The 21548-nt window shown below is 37.3% G+C and overlaps 1 protein-coding gene across 1 annotated transcript in view; it reads right to left on the bottom strand.

The window, feature by feature from the left end:
• The window catches only part of LOC132915225 (protein patched), an 84850-nt gene that overhangs the window by 4339 nt on the left and 58963 nt on the right, over nucleotides 1–21548 (bottom strand). The window contains exons 5-7 of the mRNA XM_060974987.1: nucleotides 20924–21021; nucleotides 19921–20134; nucleotides 775–1182 (exon numbers count right to left, since the gene is read on the bottom strand). Coding sequence (XP_060830970.1) covers nucleotides 775–1182; nucleotides 19921–20134; nucleotides 20924–21021 — 720 coding nt within the window. The remainder of the gene's footprint in view (nucleotides 1–774; nucleotides 1183–19920; nucleotides 20135–20923; nucleotides 21022–21548) is intronic.

Genomic DNA, 21548 nt, shown 5'->3' with positions numbered 1-21548 from the left:
TATAGCCAGTTATACAATTTTAATCATATATAGCCAAATTTTAGCAAGTTTCTAATCAGGCGAAATAAGAATATCAAATACAGATGATACAATTTGGTGGAAGGTGATTGTATGTGAAAAAACAAATCGAAAATATGGAATAGATTTTTTTCATATGACGTTTCCTTTCCGAGGAAATCGAGTTTGAAAATTCGGTAGATATACCTCGATATGGCTAATCCCAGACTGAGCAGGAGTATATAAACGACAGGAGGTTAAACTGTACGTAAAAATAAGTCAGAAACGTAGAATAACATTTTGTCGTAAGATGCTATGCCTTGGAGAAAAATTAATTGTAAAATGCATCGTGCGTGTGCACAAGATCAGTTCTCAACTGAACGCGCTTAAATTTTATTTTCTTGAAAACGACGCGGCAAATGAGAAAACTTTATTTCATATTTTTTACTTATTTCCGCGCGTAGAATAATCTCCTGCTGATTCTATACTTTTCCTTAATTTATTGATACTTAATCCGTATTTAGCCAAGTTCAAGTATATTCGTCAAATTTTCAAACTTGATTTTCTCGCAAACGAAGCGTTATATGAAAAAACGTTGCTCCACATTTCCGACTTATTTTTTCACGTAGAATCGCTCCTTACCTGTTTGCACCACCACTTACAGGGCACCCTGTATAATTGAAACTGTACAGGATTAATGTATCAGACCAACGTAACGTATCCATTACTTGCAGTATCCACGAAAGCGTTAGAAACCGTAATAATATTTATACTCACCATCAGTGCGCAGCCTATGGCGATTTTCATAACGGACACCTCGCTGTACTTCCCAAGTATGTCGTTCATGGTGGTTGTGCTGAACGCGTACAAATTGTACGGCGCTGAGCCATTCGCGTCCAGGTGCTTCTTCACTTGATTGCTGAACGCTCGTTGCCAGGTTTTAAGTACTTGCGATGCCTTCTCCTGGGACCAGTCGATATTATGTACCTTGTAGGTGTTGTCGAAGAAATCGTAAAGCTCTCGTTCTCCCATTAGCTGCACAACGGTCTGAAGCGCAGCTGCACGGGTCAAGTGACCAGTCTTATTGTGCTTAGCACCACCGACGAGTAATTCCTCGGGCCAGTGCATAAACTTGGCCGCGAAACCGTAACAGCCTCCCGTTAATTCCGCTCCTATGTCTGGTACCTGGCGAAACAAATCGTGCAGCTTCATGAGCATCTTCTGTGTCTGTATGAAGATAGTCCCCCCTCCCTTCCTCCTACTCTTTTAATCTCGTATTTTTTATCTTCGTTCAGAATTATTCTACGTTTGTTCTACGTTGGTGCAAAGGAATAATGAATTGTTTGAGAGGGTTCAGAGAAACAACAGCAAACGGGTGAATCTTTGTCCTGCCCACATTTCCTCGAAACCGAACGCGTTAAAATTGTTCTGGACAGTTGCGGTTGTCCCAAACATCGCTCCAAAGTATCCTTTCAATATCGTGTTTAGTTTAGGGAATAATTTGAGAAAGTTGTATAGCCATAAAGACACGTGCTACTTTTGGAACACGTGCTTACAACCTTAGAACAACTTGGAACAAAAGTTTATGTATATGTTGAGAATTGTGGATCTTAGTCGCCGAAATAAATGTATAGAAACATTTACAGTACACGTAGAAATGACATTAAAATAGTTTCATATTTATTTAATACGTGATTTACAAGATATTCGTAGATTCCCATAGCAATCTTTTTGTCTCACCATCTTCTTTTCCACCATGCGTACGGAACAGTTGCATTTTTCCGTTTCTTGAGATGCTGCGCACGCACATACTCCCACACACGCTCATACTCATATATGTGTGCCACAACTACACGGTTAATTCAGTGTAGCACACAACATTACACATATCTCAATAGTATATTTGACTTTATGTTTGCTCGCGCATCTATAGGAAACGGACGTACCAATTGATTGTACGGGATATTTCCAGCACGTCATTCAGCAAACTAAATATTTCAGCCGAAATACCACCTGCGACATCATTCTCTTTATCGATTCTCATTAAACGGACACTAATGAATCGTCAGACTATCACAATGCATTCGTTACAGAGGTTAGGCCCCTGTACACTCCACGCGGTTCATCCTGTTCACGTTATTTATCTTGGCATGATATAGCGAACCATTGGACAACGTCCAACCAACTAAACGGCGATCGTTTGAAGTGCTCACTGGTATGCTCCTTTTATAGGTGCCCATAAAATCACGGTGTGAGGTCTGCAGTACCCTATGCCATCGTTCCACTTACGATCGCGTTTTTATCATTTCCTAGCCCACCAAACTAACCATCCATTTCGAAATCCTCCTTTCAATCGGAATTATTATTTCAACAGGAAAAAGATATTCCTAACGTGATTTCTTAAGGCTTTTATTGAGTTGGCAACTAAATCGAAACGAGAAGCGAATATATATATATATATAGACATATGTATGTGTATACAAGGTGTCTCAGAAATCACGGTACAAGCGGTCGGGTGGTGATTCTGTATGCAAAAATAAGTGAAAAAAGAGGAATAACATTTTTTCGTTGGAGGGCTCGTTTTCGAGAAAAATGAATTTGAATATCCGTCTGGTGCTCGTATGCTAATTGCGAGTCTCGAGGTGACCGACTTCTCTTTCTGCCCGTGTTACGATAAATACAAAACGAATATAAAAATCATATATCAAAGATAGATCGTTCACATGTCAAATCTTATCGTCTCGACAATTTCTCGCAGATTTTCCCTCGGCAGTCGATCAATTTGATCTTCCCCCTCGGATAAATCGCATATCGTACAAAATGTTTGGATGAATTACTCTGCGATGATCACGTGTATAAGCATCGATAATGATTAATTAAGTAGCTCAGAGGTAACTTGGAGTTGGAGAAAATCAGCGCTGGGAGAGGCAGCGAGAGTGTAACGACGAAAAACGAAGGCGCAAAAACGCGAGATACCGAGCACGTTAATCGCATACTAACGAGCCAGCGCTAATTACCAGTAATTAATTCGTCGATTATCGCACAGCAAGCAAACGAGCGAATCGCGCAGAAATTGGCCTTCGCGCCTTATCTTTTCTTCTACTCGTAAATTACGATTACGATCGTATAATAGTAACAAAATCTTCTATCGATGACAATTATAATTTGTCAAAGCTATAACTAACTATACTGATAACTAAACTAAAACTAACAAACGATTCGTTTGTTTACGATATTATTAACGCGTTTACTATCACGGTGGTCATCTATGGCTCACGTTCTTTTTATTGAACACTTTGGAAACTATTAAAATACGATAAATTTCACGCGAATACAACATACGAAAGGGAAGCTCGTCAGCTGGAAAATTGCGGGAAATTTGAAACTTTGCACAAATGTAGCTCATGCTAACAACGAAATAATTTTTTCTCAGCCGAGAAACGATAGAGGAATAAAGTTAAATTAAAAGTTGCACTTACATTTCTATAGAATTATATAATACACTATTATGTAATATTTTAATCTTATATTTACATGTTATTTAACAATAGTCATAACTACCATGCTAGTCATGTCCACTGGTTTGGTAGAAATATTGGGTTAGCAACTAAGTGATTGCGGATTTTGTCATCAGGTGGCAATAGCTTCGCCTTAACTATCGCTGGTTCCACTGTTAATTTACCAATTAATATAAAAAAATATTATGCAATAAATATGTACACTATACATAATAATATTTAATAATTATCACAGACAAATATTTATTCCAAACGATTCGTTATACAACAATGATATATAAAAACATATTCGTCATATGATGTCCAACTCTGCTACGAAACGCTCTTCGATCCGACGTTGACGAAAAAACAGTTGTCTTCTGACAGCTGGCGAAACGTGAGACGATGTCGTATATCTCGCGACGTTCGCGTACCACAAACACACGTAACATTAGAGCTGATCCGCGGTGATTATCGCGTGTCTCGAGTATCAGTCCACGACCTTACGTGATCCGTCACGATATCTTATTGGCTGATTTTTTAAAATCGTCCCGTGAGCATCGATTCCCAAACAATTTATCTGACGCAAGAGCGTCCCAGCAAGAGGTAGCGATCGTATGCGCGATTCTGATCGAGTTGCACACGCGAAATCTAATTTATCGGTTGCAGGTTTCTTGCGAATGTACAAGTGGATTTGGTTTCACCGTGGATTTAAACTCGGCAAGGTATAACGTGGGATGGATAGTATGGACAGTAAGATAGCAATCGCAAATATATTGTCTTGTCGAAAGGAACATTCGAAAATGCTTTTGGTGCTGCGTATGCCAGTGTATGCGATCTCAAGTTAACGTGGAAAACTTCGTACGTGTATGTTGCGTGCGTCGTATAAAATATTTCGACATTTCGTTAGCACTGATAATGAGCATTGACTGTCGCATACAAAATTCCTGATTCACACAGGGTGCGGCCGAATGACACGTAGAGTACGAGGTGATTCTTTGTGAAAAATTACGAACAAAATACACAGTTAAATTTGTTCGTTTAAAGCTTAGTTTAGGAGAAAATCGAGCTGGAAAATTTACCAATTTACCGTATACTTGAACATAGCTAATTTCGGACTTGACAGTATTAAGTAATCGAAAGGAGGTGATTGTACGCGTGAAAATAAGTCGAAAATGCGGAATTAAATTTCTTCTCAAGGAGCTTTATTTGCGAAAACAATAAATTTGAAAATTTATCGAACTCTATTTTCTTAGATGGGAGAATTTTATTTTATATTTTTTACTTACTTTTGTTTCTAGGATAACATTTTATCGATCGTTTGCTTACATCCAGTCGGTAATTAACCATACGGTAATTAGTATACTTGATAAATTTTCAAACTCAATAATCTCCAAAACTAAACCTTCGATAAAAAAGCTTTGCTCCATATTTGGTTCTTATTTTTTCTTAAGGAGTCAGCTGGTGCCCGTTTGTGCGTGTTATTCGGCCACACCCGGTATATGATCAGATTTGGAAATGTTTAGAAAATTAATACACAGAACGAAGAGCCATTTTGAACGCGTTGAAAATGGTACGTAATGGTAAAGATATTGGATATTGAAGTTTATTAATGTAATGGATAATTCACTGATTGTTTAAATGTTTTCATATTCTCTAAAGATATATAGTGATGGACTAAATATCTTCTATGGACTTCATTTATCCACCAACAAGTTCACGTAAGCTATAAACGCACTTCTATCGTAGTTCACGTCAAAGAACACTTTTGTTCGCTTAACCTTAAACCAGTCAAATACTTCTATCTTCTCTGCCATCGAGGCGGAGCGAGAGGAAATAGTAAAACGACAGTATAAAATCACATAAGCCAGGAGATTTTAAAATTCTTTTAGCCAATTCAAAGCTTCTATTTTGAATATTTGACAAATTCCCGCCTTAAATATTCGTAGGCCACCGAAAAGCGTTTTATTGTTCTATTTCTCTTCTCCTTGAGCCACACGAATGCAAATCTTGTGCGTGTAATATTCGAAACATTCCCTTCCTAAACATTCGTAGGCCATCAAACAGTCTTTCATTCTTCCATTTCTTCAACACACCTATTTCATTTCACTTTTTTCTTTTCTTCCCCCTCCCCTTCCTTTTCATTCTTTTTTTAAGCACACTAGTACAACTTTTTCTCATCCGCATACTCTTTTTATATCTGACGATCACCTGCGTAAATCGCCGGCCCTCGTTTCACGTTGAGTATAAAATATAGAGGGCTGGCCGATGGATGCGCTACCGGATGTCAGGCTGGCATACCAAATAAAGTCCGGCGAACGTGATTCTACCTGTGATTCGGTGTCAGTAGACGCGTTGCACGTGGACGACGGACGTCGCGTTATGTAATTCCACGAACGGGCGCGCTACGCATGTGACAAAACGTCAACGTACTACTGGCACGCTTTTCTTCTTTTTATCCGCGTGTCTGACTGGTAGCTGCCTCTTATATTCCACTTGAATCGCGCACCACTCTCACGCCACCTGGTCGCTCTTTTTCTCTTCCTCTTTCTTTCTCCTTCTTCCATCCTTTCGCCATTTTTCCCCATGTCCAGCATTTGCTTCCGTTATATCAGATGCACCGTATCTTTCGACAGATTTTACGTTTAATTGGATTTCGCGAACGCTACTCGCTCGCTCTACTCGTTCAATGCAGCAGTTACAAGTTACAATGCCATATCGGTAGAAGTAGAACGCGACACACACGCGACAGTGATAAACAAACAAAATGGGAAGATTAAAAAGAAGAAATTAAAGAAGGGAATAAATAGAAGGTAACAGAACGACGAGTGTGTGAACTTAGATACTATTGATACTATAAAGTATCTATATCTAAAGTATCTATGAAGATACTATAAAAATCCATAATCACTTAGTTACCAAGCCAATATTACGTTCGAGAAACTGACAGTCTCAGCGACGAATTAACAGGTTAATGGAGGGAAATCGTTGTGTTTCGATTTAACACTTTACCGACCGCTAGCGGTTCAACAGCATATGCACACACGATAGATCATAGATTCTCCCTGACGTTGGCTCTGTTTCGGTTTAGACTCTCCAATACCATTCTTTTCGTTCATCGCAAACGGTAAGTTTTTTAAACTGGTATAAAACTGTGGCAGCTTACAAAGCAACGCAACTGACGCAACCGAGCAAGGTACCTTAGTACTAAATAACAAATTACTGCTGAAATAACGAGAAAGATCGTCTGTGACAAAAAGTCAGTTAATGGGCTATCAGTCGGTAAGCGTCGGCGACAGAAAACCGATTAATCGACTATCGGTTGGTAAAGTGTTAAGATTACCAGTTCGCAATAGATTGTATTGGGCAAAGCGTGTAACAAGGGGTAACTATAGATCGGGTAACCTCGTATTAAGGATCGTTGAGCGCGTCTAGACATCGTCTATGAGGAATGAAGACGCCAGCTAACCTTGAAATCTCCGAAACCCTAAGAAAGAACTATTAGTCTGAAATTACGTTACGAGTTTCTGTAAGCTCGTACAGCCTTCGTCGGTTCACCGGTTTCTTTTCCAGACGGTCAGTGGTTTGGCTGCATTGCCCTCATATTTCGTACATTTCTCGACTTCTGCGCGCACAATATCACATCGCTTACAATATATCGCAATGCTTTACGTAACAGAGACTACTGAAAATTTGTCTGCATCTGACTCTGCTAATTTACCAAATGTCCAGCTGGACAATTGTAAAGTACAAATTAAATAATAAAAAAAAAATTCATATATTCGAAAGGCCACTTAACCACCTGCGATTTATAAAAGGCTTCAGTAGACCAGTTGAGACAACCGCGAGATCGAGCTTCCACGTCCACTGCTAACTGTATTGAAATTCGATTAAACGGAAAGCTCCATGTAATTTTCAGAGGAAGAAAAAAGTATTGCAAGACATGTTCTTATCAAAACAAAGCAGGAGAAAGACATTATTGCTATATACTTGTTCCAACAAGCCAACGATGCATCTTGGCAAATGTTTAATAAATTATCGTAACAAAAAATACAGAAAAAATTATTAAAAAATATGTTCAAAAATGTGAATATATATAGATTATTAAAAAATAATGTTTTTTCAAATTACCTACAAGACATTCATCGCAAAATCACATCGAGACACGCCCAACCGAAAAGTCGTCGAGTGCTAAGGGTTCAAATGGGAACTCTGAATTCGCGTGGCTTTGAAGAACAGCAAAAGATGGAACGAAATAAACAAATGTTAGAGAAACGGAGGAATAAAACGCTTTTTTTTCAGTCGATAGAAAATAATACACTTTTTTTTTTAATTAACCGCGTCAGCTTGGACCGCCGAACGGAGCAGCTGTTGAGCGCATTAACGATTTTCCCAGGAAGCAGTTGCCATTCCATTGCACGATCGCGTATCTACGCCGGATCGACGATTTTATCGATCGTCGGGCTCCCAGACGGCCGGTGTTCGTTAATTATGCGATCGGATAATAATTGCATTAAACAGTCATGAAAAGCAGGAATCTTTAAAAGACCGCAGGCTAGAGGTGGCCATCGTTGTCGTCGTGTTCCCTAGAAAGCAGCATCGTTCTCGGATCTGCAGAACTTAACGAGGTGTCCCGCGTCAGACCAGCCACCGGCCAACTAGATTTTAATTGATCCGCAGGGCAATTAAGACGACCGATTTAAACTTCACAGTTAAGAGCTTAATCGGCCGCGGATCCTTCGCATAACGGGCCACGCGTATCCGTTTACTTTGAGCGGTCGAGAGGCTCGACGCGAAGGTGATGAGTGCCACGAGTGCTGCTCGAGTACGGTACACCCTTGAACGACACGAGGCTCTCGGACGACTAAATTTGTAAGCGGTTTGCGTGGCACTTTCCATCGCTGGAGAAATTTTCCGGGCGAAATTTGATCTGAATTCGATTAATTAATCTCATCCGAATTTATCAGCGACGAGCGAAACAGAGAATGAGATTTTATTCGTCTCTGACGAATAAGCGCGCGATTCAACGAATATCCAACGCGGTTGTGTGAAGTCTCAGAGACGATTCGAGTTGGATCGCCTGCTTGTTGCGATAGGAAAAGATCAATTACTGTAAAATCGATGCAAACAGCTGTTACTATCCACAAGAAATATGAACAAATTTCAATGCTTCCTTCTAATTCCCAGCTACGTATTTCACCCCCAAAGAATTTTTGATTTTCACGCTCCTAGGACGAGCTCGAATACTCGAAGCTCCCATTGGTTCGAACAAATTCGAAATCGTCGGTATCGTAATATTTCGAGCTCCAACTGCGACTCGACACGCAGCGAAGTGAAAATAGCAAGTACACGGGGTATATACAGCAGATCGATTTTCTGCCCTTTCCGCGTAAGCTTCGAGGGGACGTTCCGTGCCCGCAGCTACGCTGCGATTGCCCGAGGAGAGGGCTGACTGCACCACGTGGCCATTAAGTGTAATTACGTTAAGTACGGGCGCGCGTACACTGTATGGAAATAGAAGTAGAAATGAGGGGCCACGCTTGAGGAAAGAGGAGACACACGAGAGGAGCGTGGCGAAAGGCGAACGTGGTGCAGAAACGAATGGAGAAGAAATGTGAGGGAAAGGGGTGGAGGAAGAAGAGAAAGAAAAAAGAAAAGAAGAGAAGAAGAGAGACGCCTCTTCTCCCTTTCCAGATCGGATGACATAAATCCATGCTTTCAATTATGCGAAATTAATTGACCGCGCCTTGTATCTTCTCCCTGCAATCTCTCCCTTCCCTTGCTTTTTCCCTCTTTGTCCGAGTCTCCCTTGCCTCTTTCTCGCACGTCCAGCTTGCGTGTAAGTATGTACTTATTCCAGCGTGAAGCTCTCGGTATCGTGCACACGGACCTACGTGAACTTTGTGTATAAATTTCATTGTACCTTTGTCTCGGACTTTGTTACGTCGCTTCGAACTTTATGGACCGCGTGAACAGGTAATATGTTTGTGATGTAGCGGATGAGGTAGGAGAAAGAAAGAAAAGGAAAGGTAATTTGATGGGGCTGTATCTTTTCATAAGAGGAGGTACGTGGAATTACGTGCTTTCATAGTATTCACGCAGTTAATCTTGATATTGCGAGATTAATTCTTCGACGTTGTTCATCTCTAATGGGTATCTTTAGCATGAATTAATATTCATTTTTGTTTGTTTAATGTGAAAAGTTTCCATGTGGATGTATATACGAAGGTACTAGGAACTATTTTTCCTTGGTAATAGTTGCATTCGGAAGGATAGAGATCGGTGTTTGTATCTATGACAATTCTAATGTCAATGAGAATTTAAGGGTTCGTTTAGGTTATCAATATTTCTTGTCAATACTTTGAGGTCCTAAATGTTGACGTAAATAAGGAATCTTCGCACGATCGATATATATTTTGTCAATGTATATTGTCAATACAATATTGTGAATATGTACTGTCAATACAACATTGTCAACATGTATTGTCAATGCATATTGTCAACATTTATTGTCAATAGAACAGTGTCAACATTTATTGTCAACACATATTATCAACATGTACTGTCAATGCATATTGTCAACATGTATGGTCAATGCAAATTGTCAATACAACATTGTCAACATGTATTGTCATTAGAACAATGTTAACATTTATTGTCAACAGAACAATGTCAACATTTATTGTCAACAGAACAATGTCAATATTTATTGTCAACAGAACAATGTCAATATTTATTGTCAATACATATTGTCAACATATATTGTCGACACAATATTGTCAACATGTACTGTCAATACAATATTGTCAACATGTACTGTCAATACAATGTTGTCAACAGGTACTGTCAATACAATATTGTCAACATTTATTGTCAACAGAACAATGTCAACATTTATTATCAATACATATTATCAACACATATTGTTAATACATATTATCAACATATATTGTCGACACAATATAGTCAACATGACATTATCAACATTTATTGTCAACACGACATTATCAACCAATACAATATCGTCATCATTTATTGTCAATACAATATTGTTAACATATATTATCAATAGAACATTGTCAACATTTATTGTCAATACATATTATCAACATATATTACCAATACATACTGTCAATATATATTGTCAATACAACATTGTCAACATATATTCCCAATACATATTGTCAACATATATCACCAATACAACACAGCCAACATATATCATCAATTGTTTATACGAAGTCTCAGTTTATGTGGAATTTCGATTTTGCATTGTTTCTTTTTCATTACTTCAAAAACACGTAAATAAAATTTGTTTACCTTTGTAATCACGGTAAAGTGCCTTATACCTGAACACGTAGTACGTGTATATAAAAATATCTTTTATCAAATTTTCATCGACATTCGGAGTAACAATAATATGTAAATCTGTTCTGTCAATGTTCAATAATAATATCGACATTCAATAATAGCTTAAGAACATAAGTTCAATTCTGCAAATAGTCAAAAAGATTTTTAATTACTAAATTAAACAAAAATCTAAAAAATATAATTTTCATTTGAAGATGATCGAACGGTTTGTTAATTTGTAAAACTGAAATCTGTATTATATAATATTTGGTTCTTTATCGCTGTGTAATTTGTATTGCAATAAAGAAACATAAATCGTGTTATTAAAAAGCCACCATTGCTTTCAAGCTTCTCGTCGCGTCGGTAGCATAATTCTACCTGAATTGTGGCAATCAGCTGCAGTTTGCGAAAAAAACAAACGCAATTTTACAGCATCGGCTGCGAATTCGTTAATACTTCGTATTACCCTAATTAACCCATCCACGTGAAAGAAAAAGAAACAAAAAAAGAAAAGAACAACTCGAAATTTCGTGCTACTCGGCCACGTTCACCAACCACCCAAGCACCAATTGCAATCAATCAAACCCAAATTTCTCCCTAATTACACGTTCCTCCCAAAGATCATTCCGCGCCGTCTCCACCCGTCATTACGCTAGAATTTCAACGGACAAGCCTGTCATTTTGCGGTTTCCGCGTACGAACAGGGTCTACTTCCTATCCAAAATATTCCGAGAAGCGATCGCGACTCGTCGTTAAGATTCTTCCAGATTTATGGGCAATTGTCAGCAGATAACCCGCGCATATCACGTTTAAATCATTTCCACGCAACGGCACATAAAATGTTGAATTAATGATTGGAAAGCGAAAGACATATAATTTCTTATTAATTGGATTTTTACGATAACAACCAGCACTTTGAACTTGTTTTAAATAGTTTGTAATAATACGGGCAATTATTGCTACTTAAGAGAAAAATGAAAATAAAAATAAAAAGAGAATGATATAATACATATCATCGACAATGACAAAAGGGCTTTTCTTTAATTTTAATTTCTTCTAACCAGCGAATAATGTGCAATTTTGTTCGTAGTGAAATGGTTTCTTGGCTATAAAATAATGTTTTCTTTTTGTCTTTTTAATATTAATACTGTATCTTGGCTTTTCGAAAACTGCATTATAGGAAACACGCTCGCACTAATTATCACCAGTAATTAAGCAAACCTTTGCACGATTCATTATCGTGTTATAAATAATATGTTTCAATTATTTATACAAATATTTCAATATTTCAATTTCTGCAATTTCTATTTTATAGATTAATTCCAGTACATTTGAATTTCTTGACAAATAATCTCTAAACCACATCACGGGAAATACGTTTGCATTTAATTAAATTTTTAATTAATTAACATTTAATTTAATTACCATCAATAATTAACCAAAGCTTTACACGATTCATACAATAAGACGCGAAAGAAAAGGTGGGAAGTGAAAGAGCACAAGTGTCTTTATAAATATGAAAACGAGATTACTTGTCAGTAGGAAAAATTGCTATTTAATAACATAGTTACGCATACGTTGTAGTATAGTAGACGCATAGTACTTTGAACTTGTGTAGTATAAAGCTATACTAGTTCATTTGAGTCTGTTATACAACCAATGAAATGAAATAAATAATTTGTATAATTAATTTATGATATATCAATTACTATGATTATTTTTATTACTTTTACATATTCATCATTAGATCAAGTTTTAACTTCAAATAAATAATAAATAATCTATAATTAATTTTCCATATATTAATTACTATGATTATTTTCATTACTTTTACATATTCACTGTTAGATCAAGTTTTAAATTAAAATAAATAATAAATAATCTATAATTAATTTACCATATATTAATTACAATGATTAGTTTTATTACTTTTAAATATTCATCATTAGATCAAGCTTTAACTTTATCCCAAATTTAATAAATAAAATAAATTAATTACTTAATTAAAATAAATAAAATTTAATATACCGCGGATCTCTAACCATACAAAATTCTATGTAAATAACGACCTATTTCATTTATTAGATATTATTACAACAAGTATCCTTTTCTGAATATTTCATATAATTTTGTAAGTATCGTATATGTTCTGTGCATGTTTGTAGCTTCAAATTTCAAACACACAACAGATACCGAGTACGTAGAAAAGCTAAGCTGTTTATGCGTTAGCTGTACCGCTTTGCCTGTAAACCTGTAAATTGTCCGTCCGCCTGGACGAGCTTTTACGCGCGAACGTGATCCGTGCACACGCGACAGGCGCGGAATTCAGATCGTATGTTAATGAGGACGAAACGACGGCCGCGTAATGTGTCGGCGGCGAAAAAGCGTACGTAATGCCGGTGTGTAGCGGCGGCGACCACCGACGTGGTGCAATAATGACGCGCATCTTTCGATTTTATTATTTTAATGTCGGTCCCGAGCGCCGCGGCCCACGCGACTCGCATACGCATTCGCCGATTCTCGCATGGGAATCGTTTCATTCAACGCAGTTCGCTTGTCCCGTTTTCTTTCCCGCCTTTGCTACGTCCACGATTTTACGACCCAAAATTGATCGTTCCGAGGGTACCTTATCGGGCCATCTGAAATTTCGCCTGCGAATCGCCGGACATTCGATGGCTGCAACTTTGTACAAGTGCGATTTCCGAAGATATTCGATGACTGGTTTCGCAAACGTGCCGGTGCGGAGGAAGTTTAAAATGCGAGCGAGTGTGAGGCAATATATTGGCGAAAGAATAGCACCGATAGGATCGATTGATAAGAGTGAAAATATCAGAGTGTAGTTGACAACGAGTGAGTTCATTCGGTGTATTTTACAGTATATTTTAGCAAAAGTGGAAATACTTAAGTGTAACTGAGCGTGAGAGTGAGGATCGTACATGAGAATGTATTGGGAAGTTAGGATCCATTCGTAATAGAGGAAGTATTTGAGTTACTTGACGTTGGATGAATTCATTGGTACGGTATAGATTACTAAAAGTGGAAATACTTAAGTGTAACTGAGCGTGAGTGTGAGGATCGTGAATGAGAATGCATTGATAAGTTAGGATCCATTGGTAGCAGAATAAGTATTTGAGTTACTTAACGATGGATGAATTCATTGGTACGGTATAGATTACTAAAAGTGGAAATACTTAAATGTAACTGAGCGTGAGTATAAGTGAGTTAATACACTGGCGAAAGAACTGGTCAGATCGACTGGTAACAATAAATATAGTTGAGTGTGAATGTCAATGAGTGAACTCATTTGTACGGTATATTTTAGCAAAAATGAAAATACTTAAATCCTATTGATTATGAGCGTGAGTGAATTCAATAATGAAGTTGCTTTTAATACGAGTCATCTAAATTGTACAAGTATATTATATCAATTTTTGATGTCTATGAACATTGATAGATATTCATTAATAAATTAAGTATTTTTGGTGCATGTTAAAAACATTAATGTTTAAAGACTTGAGGATATAAAGTAATGGAAATAACATTGTCTTCGTATACTATTTCAATCTATTTCAACTTCTATAATGTATTTTATACTACTATCGTTTTCTATGTTTTTCAATTTCATAAAAAATGAGCTGAGAATTGTATCATGGGAAACACGTTTGCACTTAATCAATTATCACCAATTACTGGTTAATTACCAAAGCCTTTTACTATTCATTATTGTGTTATAAACAAGATATTTCAATTTCTACAATGTATTTTATACTACTCTTAATTTCTATATTCTTCAATTTCATAAAAAATAAGCTGAGAACTGTATCATGAGCAATACGTTTGCACTTAATCAAATATCAATTATCAGTAATTAACCAAACCTACTTATGATTCATTAATACATTGTAAACAAGATATTTCAATTTCTACAATGTATTTTATACTACTCTTAATTTTTATATCCTTCAATTTCATAAAAAATAAGCTGAAAACTGTATCATGAGCAATAAGTTTACACTTAATTAATTACCACCAGTAATTAACCAAACCCTCTCATGACTCATTAACAAGTTACAAATACCGATACCAATAACAATTCTATAAAATCGCTCTTCAAAGAACAACGTCTACCAATACTACTCAACTTCCACATCATCAAACTTAGCCCAACCCAAAACCTAACTCCGATGATTTCTTCCACCCCTAACTCAATCCATCGATAAAAAACCGTGGCTGAAGCCCCAAGTGCTTCACGAATACGCTCCACGCTCGCTTGCCTCGTACTTCCGGTTCTACAGATCCTGGCGCAGATACCGCACGTATTTCCTCCTACCCTCCACTCGCGCTTCCATCGGCCCCCCCAGGAAGTCGTCGTTGGTGAACCCACCGTTTGGAAATCAGCATTCTCCATCGACTTTTCACGCGCTGAAAAAATTCTCCATTTTGATCGCGACGATGCAGCACGCACGCACGCGCTCGCGCCGTATTTCTGCACACAGAGACAGAGGCGCAACAAAGAAGCAAAGCACGGCCAATTAAATATTCATTACCGCGGCTAGGTCGCCGGCTCCGGTCAGCGGAATATCTGCTCCGCGCCGCTGACATCAAAGCGGAATGGACGAGTGCGGCTGTCCAGGACCTACCGGACTCGCTACGTGTGCGCAACCGGTCGTCATCGGCCGCGGAATTCCAAGTGACCACTTGTTATTCCGGACATCGATCCTATGAAACGAATCTTAGGCATCCGCAGCCTTCCCCTACATCGTAGCCGCCGCGGCCTCGGTAATTCCGTCGCTACGAGACGGTATTTTGATAGCAATTTCGTCGACCCGGCGACGTCTCGCGCTACCAGCCGATAGACAGGCGCGTGGAATTTTTAGCTGACCTCCTTCCCCTACCACTGGGCCACCGACTCTTTTCTTCGGCGGTGACCGAGTCGTTGCGATACGATGGGTCCTTTGCTTCAGCATTTTCTCAGACACGCGCCAGACGTCGTTCGCTTTGCAATCTTCTGGCGAATTTACAGCAGCCACCGATATCGAGCGATTTCTGTTTGATTTTGGAGTGCGCTGTCTCGTGTCTTCTTTTTCCTCTACTTTCAGGCAATTACAAGCTGAAGACGAATTGTCGTCTCATTTTTCTTTTCTTCCTTAATTATGTCTTCTCTCATAATTGTCTTCCTCGTTTTATACGCAACACTCTACTGCGGTTTCGTGGAATTTATTTCTGGGGTTGCAGTTTGCTTGGAGAAGGTTCGAGCGAACGAGTGTTTGGTTCCAAGGCAGACATTGTACGGCGCAAATTATTTCTTCCCAGGGCCGCTGTATTCTTCGTATTTTTATATCTTTTATGTCTTTCTCAGTGGAAGTGTATATTCCTTAACGCCACCCTTACAGGACCTTCAAATGACTGGTTTCAAAATTCATTTGGAATTATGCATTGTTGTTTCTTTTGCTCGTCTAACTTTATGTAAATTCTTCTATTATCTGGTTAATCAATTTCTCAATCTTTGCATATGAGAATTTATATAAAGTAGGTGGAGGAAAGAAGCAACGAGGAAGCTACAATTTTAAATTAGATTTTCAAACCTGTCATTCAATAAGACAAGGTTAGTTTAATACTTTAATCGCTCCATGTCGCCACTGCCCTTTGAAAAACTCCATCATCTCCTGTTGAGGTTGACTGATAGAGAAACCAGTGAATGAATTTGTAATAGAAAAATATATTGAAATAAGTATCCTCACTCTTTTAGTGTTACAATACAATAGAAAGTAATAGGTCATATATTTATAGCAAAAGACTTTCCTGTTGAGGTTGACTAATAGAGCAACGAGTGGATGAATTTGTAATAAAAAAATACATTGGAATAATTATAGGTATAAGTACAGGTATAATGTATGCTTATCCAGATCCTCACTCTTACAGTGTTACAATACAATAGGAAGCTGATAGGGAGCACCTTCATATATTTATAGCAAATGGCATTACCAAAAAGCTAACCATGGTGTGTAGCTCCAGCTGGAGGCTACAAGAAACAGCAATAGAAATCTACTTATAGCTCTTTTGTTCCTAGAGCTTGTAACCCAAAAACAAAATTTATATTCAAGGGCACAATAATATGGACCTCTCGTTATTTTAAATTTTCTTCACTAAATTCTATTCCCTTTGTAACAGTGGTCTCCAGGTTACGGATATACAAAAGTTATTCTTGAAGTAATTACTTCAATATTTCCTATGGATTAGAATATAGTTTTAGTAATTAGAATATATTTTTTAGTTATCATGGTGCGTCATCATACGTTCAACTATCAACTCGAATATTCTTTCCTTCTGTCTTCCTAATTCCAATAAAGAATTTAACAAACCAAAATGTTTTTTCATTCTCATGCATTGAAACATTGCTCAGGCTCAAGATTCGTGCTCGTTAAGCTTCAGCATCCTCAACTTCTCACACTTGTCTTCTTTTTCTTCAATATAATAATAATTTCGTATAATATTTTTACACATCACCTTACATCGTGTATATATCTTCACCCATCTCATAAATTTCAGTTTACTTATTTTTAATTCTTGAGCTGGCAGCTAAGTGATTGCAGATTTTGTCAATACCACCTAATGACAAAATCCGCAATCACTTAGTTGTTATTCCACGCAGCTGGACAAATTGTGAAGTACAAATTAAATAAAAAAATAAATATTCCACATAACCTGGCCAACACCTAGCCAACTCCACTCTCTTGTCAAACGTTACACAGCGCATTACCCTAACTGAGTAGCATAAAGACGAATATTTCAGGAAATTTTGCTCAGCAACTGGCCTGATACTATCGACTACCCTGCATCCAACTTCTCTACCAACTTGTCGATCGCTTTCTAATTGAACGTTTCCCAATAGCGTTTCGTAATAGCAATAGACGATTATTTACGTGCATCAGTTTGAACCGCGTTGGCCTCCCACGACAGATCGATCGCAGCCATAAATCCCACCATTAACGAGGCCAAGACGGAATTAAGGCTAATAAACGGACCCGGCATAATTGCACGTAGCCCTATGAATTATAACATCGATCCGTCTGACGCACGAACAAGCGTGTTAATAAGCGGTTGGCGAGCTTTTTGCCTGCACGCTGCGCGCAAACGTTTGCCAATGGTCTTGGCGCGCGGCGTCTGACGTAACAAGCGTGTCACGAACTTGCCCACTTGGGATACACCGCTGGTTAATCGAGAAAACGCAGTGCATGTGCACGCGTGCGCTGCAGTTTTCGGACTTTCTGATATTCGGACGGAAACTCGTGTCAGGAAGAAGCGGAAATTGTAAAGAAGATTAATTAAAAGGAAATTAGATTTAGACGGAGCTTGCGTGTTCCTGTGAATGAAACATAATTTTCATGTTTCAGTTAAATTACATGGTTCAGCTAAGTTTTCCGCATCGGTGCGGATTTGCAAGAAGAAGCGGAGATTATAATGAAAATTTTAATAATTTGGGAGATTTTGTTTTAATTACATGCAGGCAAATATTATGTCCTTTCGTGGATGAAATCTAGTTTCAATTTTTTAATGGAATTGTAATTGATGGTGGACCACGTGCCGTGCAACGTTCTTCATAGTTTTTGATATCAATGTGCAAGAAAAAGCAGAGATTATAATAAAAATATTAACAATTTAGGAAATTGTTTAATTAGACAGAGGCAGGAATTGTGTATTTTCTTGGATGAAATTTAGTTTTAATTTTCTAATTATAATTCCACGTATGATGCAACGTTTTTGATAGTTTTCCAATTTGTAAGAAAAAGCGGAGATTATAATAAAAATTTAGAAAATTAGCTTCAGACAGAAACTGTGTGTTTTCATGAATAAAATCTAATGAAATTTTCTAATTTTTAAATGAAATTACAGTTGAGACTGATCTAAGTATAGTGTAAGTATATAAAAAAAACGAAGATCCTAATAAAAATGTCTAAAATAATAAAATTGAAAATTAAAACGTAGCTGTTCTTTCCCAATAAAATTATTGTTGACAACGTGTTGCACCAAGATTGTAATAAAAGTTCAGAAGAATTAGATTCACAGAAGAACCGTTTGTTTTTGTGAATAAAATGCAGCTTTGCTTTATCAATACACGATAAACAATAATATCATATATTAATAAAAATTGAGAAATTGATTAATGAGATAACATAAGAACTTACATAAAATTATATAAACAAAAGAAATAACAGTAAATGTATAATGTTACATTAAACATTAAAACTGGCCATTTGGTAATGTTAATATTAAAACTGGGAAAAGACAAGTAATTATATTTAAACGATGCGCAGAAATATCATTTAACCCAATACTCTGTTCATATACCAAGAAAAGCACCTAATATATAAGATGTTATCATGTCACAAGTGTATCAAGGATAATAAAAATTCTCTCTAAAATCAGGTTAAAAAAAGTTTGTTCCTCAGACGAGCATCTAATCAAAGAAAAAAAGCCTATCTCGCGAAGCCATGTTTTCACCCCTATTTCGCCTCATCAGAGTCATCAAAAACCATTCTACTACTGTTGCCAGCGATTTAACTTCTGCTAATCATCGCAGTTTACGGCTGACCTACGCGAGAAGAACGTGATAATCGTGCGTAAGAAAAAAGAAAAAAAAAGGAAAAGAAAAGCAAAAGGAAAAAAGACGTAAAAGGAAAGAAATACCACGCGGTGCGAGTAAACGAAATAAACAAAAACAAAAAGAAAAGAAAGAAAGATAGAAAAATAAAAAGAAGGAAAGAAGGCAAGAAAACTCGTACATTCCAAGGTACCCTCCTTCTTTTTTTCTTTTTTCTTTTCTTTTTTTCTTTTTACCAAGCTAATTTACAGCGACTGTTATGAGCATCCTTTTTGCGCAATTTAATCCGAATTTGTCGGTATCAAAAGACGACGCCACGAAACGCGCCGGGACTACCCGTGTATCAACAATTACACGCCAAGACTTTCACCTTAATCGGTCGACACACGGCTCCGCTGGTACTACAATCTCGGAGACAAGGTGCGTTTGTTGGGTTGCTTGCCTGGTTGCCTGGTTGCTTGCTTGCTTGCTTACCTGCTGAGATTTTTTGTTGGGCGCGGTTTCCGGACACTCAGGGTCCGCTGGGTCGAGGCAGGGCTTGCTTTGGTAGCCGTTCGTTATCCCGGCCCTCTTCATGTAGTCCTCCAGAGTTTTGAAGGGAAACATGAACTGCAGTTTCTTCATCTCGTCCAGCATCCACAATGGATTGAGATTCGTCCAGTGCACTGGCTTGTGCATCTGCGTGCCGCTACCGTGGAAAAAATAATTCAAAGGCGAAATGAACCACTTCACTCTCTTTCTCTCTTTATATATACATATATATTTATCTATTTATCTCTCTTTGTAGAACGATGAACCGATAGTGATTAATAGACTACGGAATTCCATGCATTTATGAGAAACATTTATATTGTTATATTATATATGTCATTATACATTATTATATATATTACCATTAGGTAATATATTACCAAAATCCACGATCACTTAGTTGCCAACCCAACATTATTACGTAGAGTGTGAACAATCTATAGAAAATGTACTATATATAAGTATGTATAATAATGTATCAAATATCCAGAGTATAATGGCTTATCTGATATTTCATAGGTAGACGAATCTTCTATACCAGTTTCCGTATTTTCTGTTATATCCATGGACAAATGAGTTTGCATAGAAACCCGCGGTCTAACGATTTCGAAGTCTACGTGACGATGTTGACACTGCACATGTATCAATTTAATATAATATATATAAAAATGTTATACGTTATACGTAAATATATACATATATCTCTTCTACTATTGAGGTTAGGTTAGGTTGGCAACTAAGGCATTACCACCTAATAACAAAATCCGCAATCACGTAGTTACCAACCTAATATTTTGTTTCGTTTATTGTTTCCTATTTATTTATATATACATTTGTTTTATTTCTCATTCACTTAATTTAATTATATTTTGTTTACTTTTTTCATTCAATTTTACTTACTTATGTACCTATATATTTATATACAAATTATATGTATGATACTTACGGTATATACACAGGAGAGTCTGGTCCTAAGAGCTTGCTGCCCTCCCAGAAACAGTCGAGGGGTGTAATGATGGCGCATGGTATAATTCTATCGAAAATCTGCAATTAAAAATTCGTTAGAAACTGGTCCACGGTATTTATATTTAACGAGAAAAGCTCGCGTGAAATCTATTTATATCGAACTACAAACAAATCACATGACATCTTTCTAATTTCTTTACATGCAATCGCGTATGCCGATGCTTGTTCAGGATTTCGAATCATTCGTCGAACAGATCAATGACAGATACGAGATAAATTGGAAGACTAAGAGAAGACAAAGAGAGGACCGGGCGATGTATCGCGGAAATTATCGATTCGGCGAGTTCGAGTAATCGATTACATCATCGCAGTGATCGTGGCTCAACATTGTAGCTACGTAGCAATCATGGCAGATATTTATGTAAATTCATGTCTTAAAATATAATTTAATATAATTATATTATAGAATATAATTAAAGAACTGAAACCCACAGAGAAATTTGCTTCTCCCTAGGAAATATCGTAAGAAATACGACGCTTCCGATATTTCGCATACTTTTGCATATCATACACACTTTCGAACCCATGGAATGTCCGAGGAAGGG

Source organism: Bombus pascuorum, chromosome 16 (genome assembly GCF_905332965.1).
Source record: "Bombus pascuorum chromosome 16, iyBomPasc1.1, whole genome shotgun sequence".
Taxonomy (NCBI): Eukaryota; Metazoa; Arthropoda; class Insecta; order Hymenoptera; family Apidae; genus Bombus; species Bombus pascuorum.
The sequence above is the reverse complement of the archived record's forward strand: the minus strand, read 5'-3'. Positions and strand labels throughout refer to the sequence as shown.